The 6,680-nt window shown below is 48.4% G+C and overlaps 1 protein-coding gene across 1 annotated transcript; it reads left to right on the top strand.

Annotated features, from left to right (window-relative positions):
- The first annotated feature begins 574 nt into the window (after positions 1-574).
- LOC146915393 (uncharacterized) lies at positions 575-2,653 on the top strand. The gene has a single exon (XM_085721343.1). The coding sequence runs from the start codon at positions 575-577 to the stop codon at positions 2,651-2,653; it is 2,079 nt and encodes a 692-aa protein (XP_085577469.1).
- Positions 2,654-6,680: the final 4,027 nt, after the last annotated feature.

The following is a 6,680-nucleotide window of genomic DNA, read 5'->3' as shown; positions in this document are numbered from 1 at the left end:
TTGCTTGAGACAGCTTCCATGAAAGCTTTATCAAGGTGGACCGTCATGATATCCCTAGGGTCTTAGAGGACCTCCAGAAGGACTCCAAGACCTCCTTAAAGGGCGAAAGACCTCTAGAAGGGCATGGGCGCTCTCCAGAAGGACCCCACAGGCCCTGGCGTGCTCTGCTAAAGGCGTCGACCTGTTGGCCTTCTAGAAACCGCCTGAAACTCACATAAATACGTAAATACCCCTGTTACTTGGAAACCAAGTAACCAAAGCCCAAGCCCACGACAGGCTATAAATACCACTCTTGGGAGCATTCCCGGGGCATCTAATCCTCAGTCTAAACCCTAATATACGATTCACAACCCTAGAATCCTTACCGTACTTTTTGCAAGTACAGTTGGCGCCGTCTGTGGGAAGAGGTAAAACTAACCTTGACCACGATCTCTCTGGATCACAAATCGCGATTCCAAGACTTTGAAACCAAAAAGCATCCAAACCGTAAAAACCTTTTGCGATTTGAAAACCCTACCCTCTTTCACCAACCTAGATCGCACCTCACGTACGATCTAGAGAAAAGCCTCCCATCATGGCAACGCAAGAAGAACTAGAATCTATGCGAACCCAACTCGCTCAACTGAAGGAGCACAACGATGCCCTGCAAGCCTCGATGGAAACCATGCAGCAGAAACAGCAGGAAGAAAAGGAGGAATCGAATCACGGCGAGATGGACGATCCAGAACCGCAACCACTATCCGCCGAGATCTGGGGAGCGCCAGTTCCTGAGAACTTCAAACCGCCTCATCTCTCCGTCTTCAACGGGAAGAGTGACCCTATGGAGCATATTACGGCCTTCAACACTCGTATGTCCGTAGTCGGAGCCCCAGATTCCCTCAAATGCAAACTATTGGCGGGCAATTTATCAAGTGCAGCCCTACGGTGGTATATGAATCTCCCGCGTTTTTCTATCGTCAGCTATCAGGACACGACAAGGAAGCTCATCCAGCAATTCTCCGCCAGCCGCCATCGCAAGGTCCCCGCAACCAGCCTCTTCAATGTCCGCCAGGGACCTAATGAATCCTTGCGAGACTACTTGGCAAGATTCAATGATACAACCATAAAAGTCATCAACCCCAACCAAGAAGTATTTGTAGGCGCCTTCCAGAACGGTTTGAAGGCGGGACAGTTCAACGAGTCACTTGCTCAGAAACCCGTCGATTCCATGGATGAGATAATCGCCAGGGCGGATTGTTACATAAAGGGAGAAGAAAGCAACGCTGAGAAGAGAGCAAGAGACGCCAAGGAACGGACGTCTAGTACGGAAAGACGACCTTACCAACCACCGGCGAATAGAGATCGAGCTCCCTACCGAAGAACAAATTATAGGCCATACTCACGACTGGATGAATTCACTCCCCTTAACACGAAACCAGAACGCATTCTGAAAGAAGTCTACGAAGCCAAGTTAATCCCAGATCCGCCTTCACCTCGATACGAGATCATGGGGAAAGACAAAAACAAATGGTGCAAGTATCATCGAATACGAGGTCATGATACTGATTCATGCATACACCTGCGACAGGAAATAGAAAAACTGATACAGAATGGACAACTGAGAGAATACGCCCAGAGCAGGAGGGGCGATGACAGACAGAAGATGGAAGGTAAGAAAGGTGAAGGAAACGAAGAAAAGAGACACACTCTCAACACCATCTCAGGCGGTTTCGCCGGGGGTGGAGAATCCAGTTCATCACGAAAGAAATACGTCAGGCAGGTAATGTTGTGCCAGGAATATGAAACGCCAGCCTCCGGGCGTGAACCTGATATCTCTTTCACTACCAAAGATTTTCGGGACGTCATACCCCATGACGACGACCCCATGGTTATTACCCTGCAAATATTCAAGTGGGACGTGAAGAGGGTTTTGATCGACCCAGGAAGTTCGGCGGACATTTTATACTATGATACTTTCGATCGGATGGGATTGGACCCAGAACAGCTACAACCTTTCAAGGGGACCCTGGCTAGGTTTACGGGAGAACAGGTGCACGTAAGAGGTTACATCACACTTAAAACAATGTTCGGAAGCGGCCCTCATGCGAAAACCATCCGAGTAAGGTACCTCGTCGTAAACTCGCCCAACTCTTACAACATTATCATTGGTCGCCCCGCCTTCAACCTTTTGGGAGGTTTCCTATCTACTAAGTTCTTAGTCATGAAGTATCCCCTAGATAACAGAAAGATTGGGACCATCCGAGGTGATCAGAAAACCGCCAGTGAATGCTATCACAACAGCCTAAGACTGCAGAAAGCAAGGAAGAAGTCCAGTAACGAAGAAACTCACGAGGTCAACATGATAGACCTCAATCCTAGAGGAGACTTCCAGCAAGAACGCCTCGAGCCCATCGAAGACTTGAAGGAAGTGTCCATTGGTCTAGAAGCACATCAAACAACTAGGATCGGCACGTCTCTAAGCCAGGAGGAGGAAGTCGCCCTCGTCAGTTTGCTTCAGAGAAATCTGGATCTTTTTGCCTGGCACCCATCCGAAATGCCGGGAATGGACCCCGATATCGCCTGCCACCACTTATCAATCAAGCCTGGAGTGAAGCCAGTAGACGACGAGGAAGATGGGCGAGGAAAGAAGGAGAGCCGTAGACAACGAGGTTAAACGGTTAATCGACGCCCGCTTCATCAGCGAAATAAAATACCCAACATGGCTGGCCAATACTGTCCTCGTGAAGAAAGCAAACGGGAAATGGAGGATGTGCGTAGACTATACAGACCTAAACTTGGCATGCCCAAAGGATCCTTACCCACTCCCGAATATCGACCATTTGATTGACAGCGCCTCAGGGTACAAAACCCTGAGCTTCATGGACGCCTACTCTGGTTACAACCAAATACGAATGGACCCTTTAGACGCCCCCAAAACAGCCTTCATGACCAATACCAAGAATTACCACTACGAAGTCATATCTTTTGGTCTGAAAAACGCTGGAGCCACTTTCCAAAGATCCATGGACACCGCCTTCGCGCACCAGATAGGACGGAACCTGGAAGTTTACATCGATGATTTGGTAGCAAAAACTAGGGAAGGACGTAATCTCACAGAAGATTTGGAGGAAATCTTAGGACAAGTAAGAAGGTACAGAATTCGGTTGAACCCAACAAAATGTTCTTTCGGAGTGCAAGCTGGGAAATTCCTAGGTTTCCTCTTAACTAGGCGAGGTATCGAAGCGAATCCAGATAAGTGTCAGGCGATCATCAACATGAGAAGCCCCTCCAACATAAAAGAAGTACAACAGTTGACGGGAAGCCTAGCCGCCCTATCCCGTTTCTTATCCTGCGCCGGTGACAGAGCTTTCTCCTTTTTTGCTTCCATTAGAAAGAAAGTAAAATTCGAATGGACACCAGAGTGTGAAGACGCCTTTCAGCAGGTGAAAAAGTTCTTATCTAGCCCGCCAATCCTTCGACGACCAAACCCAGACTCCATCCTTCTTCTATACATGGCGATCTCTGCAAATGCTATGAGCACAGTATTGGTTGAAGACTCAGAAGAAGGAGAATGGCCGATTTACTTTGTCAGCAGAGTGTTCAAAGGCGCCGAGCTACGCTACCAGAAAATAGAACGTCTGGCTCTGGCCGTAGTCGTAACAGCAAGAAAACTACGTCCGTATTTACAAAGCCACAGAATCGTCGTGAAGACAGACTATCCCATCAGACAAGTCCTTAGAAAGCCAGACCTGGCGGGAAGGATGGTCGCCTGGTTCGTAGAACTTTCAGAGTACGACATCCAGTTCGTACCAAGGGGAAGCATCAAGTCCCAGGTCCTAGCAGATTTCGTGGTAGAACTCGCCTCCCTGTCCCAAGAAGAGGTCCCTTTTGTGTGGCTGTTATCCGTTGACGGCTCCTCCAACTTGAAGGGAAGCAGCGCGGGCGTCATCCTAGAAGGTCCCGACGATATCATCATAGAACAATCCCTCATATTTGAGTTCAAAGCAAGCAACAATCAGGCAGAATACGAGGCACTAATCGCCGGCATGACGTTGGCACAGGAAATTGGAGCTGAAAACCTACGAGCAAAAAGCGATTCTCAGCTCGTAACGAGCCAGATTACGTGCGAGTACCAGACGAAGGACGCTCAACTCGTCAGATATCTGGGAAAGGTACAAGCCCTCGCCAAAAGGTTCGCGTTTTTTGAGGCGGTATACGTGCCACGGGAACAGAACTCCAGAGCAGACATACTGGCGAAACTTGCCAGCACCAAACGACCAGGCAACAACAGGACCGTCATCCAAGAGGTAATCTCAGTGCCCAACATCAACATTGAAACAGTTCACCACATCGCCGAAGAAAATGCTGGATGGATGGAGCCACTACTTAGGTATCTAACCGGTTCCTTTACGCCCAAGAGCAAAGATGAAGAGCAGATAGTCAGAAAGAGAGCTTCGAAGTTCGTTATCATCTCGGGCAAACTCTACAAACGAGGCCGAACAAGCCCCCTGTTACGTTGTCTAGCGGAGAACGAGACCCACCTGGTGCTCCTTGAGGTTCACGAAGGCGTGTGCGGCAGCCACATAGGAGGGCGAGCTCTGGCTGCAAAACTCCTCCGCGCAGGATATTACTGGCACACCATGCTCCAAGATAGTTCAGACTTCGTCAAAAAATGTGATAAGTGTCAAAGGTTTTCCGACAAAAAGCACGCCCCGGCAGTAGAACTTACTTCAGTATACTCTCCTTGGCCCTTCCATAAATGGGCAGTTGACATTGTAGGACCTTTTCCTCTCGCCCCAGGACAACTGAAGTTTCTCATAGTTGGAGTCGATTACTTTACTAAGTGGGTTGAAGCAGAAGCAGTCGCCAAGATAACGGCTGAGAGGGTCAAAAAAATTTACTGGAAGAAAATCATCTGCCATTTTGGCCTACCCAGGTGCATAGTATCTGATAATGGGACCCAGTTCGCAAGCTCGTCCGTGGTAGAATTCTGTAAACATCTGGGAATATAGACAAAGTTTGTGTCAGTAATACATCCACAGGCTAATGGACAGGCCGAATCAGCCAACAATGTTATTCTCAACGGCATTAAAAAGAAGTTGGAGGCCTCCAAGAGTCTCTGGGCAGAACAGCTCCACGAGGTAAGTGCAGTTTTTTAATTTAACTTTCTCCAATTTCCAAATAAAGTATATCATACGTATGAACATCGCCTTGGTCAACATAAGCACAGGTACTATGGTCCTACCACACGACACCACACTCTTCAACAATGGAGACACCATTCACAATGGTCTACGGCACAGACGCCATGCTCCCAGTGGAAATTGACACCCCCACTTGGCAGAGAGACACTTTTTCAGAAGAAGGTATCAAAATTTCTATTTATCCATCTAACTTGTTGTTTTGCAGGAAAACAGTTCTCTTCTTTCTTACAGTTTTGCATCCAACATATAAATTCCTGAGTTATTTCTTTGAAAAGCTAATGAGATAGGTCTAGCAGTCAGCATGGATGTGATCGATGAAGTGAGAGAGCAAGCCCACATCAGAGAATTCGCTGCCAAACAAAGAGCAGCTCGCCGTTACAACTCAAAGGTGGCGCCCAGAGAGATGAAAGAAGGTGACCTCATATTAAAGCAAGTGGTAGCCCCTACAAGGATAGGAAAGTTGTTCCCCAACTGGGAGGGCCCGTATCGAGTTTGGGAGAAATGTTCCCACGGAGCGTATAAGCTGGAAGAGCTAAGCGGAGAAGCTGTCCCCCGCACTTGGAACATAGCTAATTTACGTCATTATTACAGTTGATTTTTTTGCTTTTTCTTTGTAGTTTATCACTTTTTTGAATAAGGCTGGCCCAAGACCACCACTATAACTTGTGACTTTTTGAATAAATTGAATAACAGAAGGTTAGGGCAGCACTCTTTTCCCCTGCAAGGGCAAGGGTTTTTAACGAGGCACCCTCTCCTTTTTTCAAAATTGCTAGTTCCTATTATTACATCAAATATCATTGTCAAAATGTTAAATGCAGGATCGCCAAGTTCCGTCAACCCTGGAAGGGCTCTGACGTAGATAATTAACTCCAACCCTGTAAGGGCTCTGGTGCTCGCCCAAAACGTCAACCCTGTAAGGGCTCTGGCGGGGTTCGACTGAAAATTCCGTCAACCCTGGAAGGGCTTTGACGTAGATAATTAACATCAACCCTGGAAGGGCTCTGATGCTCGCCCGCAACGCCAACCCTGTAAAGGCTCTGGCGGGGTTCGACTGAAAGTTCCGTCAACCCTGGAAGGGCTCTGACGTAGATAATTAACATCAACCCTGGAAGGGCTCTGATGCTCGCCCGCAACGCCGGGGTTCGACTGAAAGTTCCGTCAACCCTGGAAGGGCTCTGACGTAGATAATTAACATCAACCCTGGAAGGGCTCTGATGCTCGCCCGCAGCACCAACCATGTAAGGGATCTGGCGGGGTTCGACTGAAAGTTCCGTCAACCCTGGAAGGGCTCTGACGTAGATAATTAACATCAACCCTGGAAGGGCTCTGATGCTCGCCCGCAACGCCAACCCTGTAAGGGCTCTGGCGGGGTTCGACTGAAAGTTCCGTCAACCCTGGAAGGGCTCTGACGCAGATAATTAACATCAACCCTGGAAGGGCTCTGATGCTCGCCCGCAACGCCAACCCTGTAAGGGCTCTGGCGGGGTTCAAATGGAA

This window comes from Medicago sativa, chromosome 6 (genome assembly GCF_051527215.1).
Source record: "Medicago sativa cultivar Bolivia chromosome 6, Bolivia_mono, whole genome shotgun sequence".
Lineage (NCBI taxonomy): Eukaryota > Viridiplantae > Streptophyta > Magnoliopsida > Fabales > Fabaceae > Medicago > Medicago sativa.
Note: the sequence above shows the minus strand (reverse complement) of the source record. Positions and strands in the feature narration are given on the sequence as shown.

Coding starts and splice junctions, on each gene's coding strand:
- LOC146915393 (XM_085721343.1), top strand. CDS start 575: ATGGCAACGCAAGAAGAACTAGAATCTATGCGAACCCAACTCGCTCAA.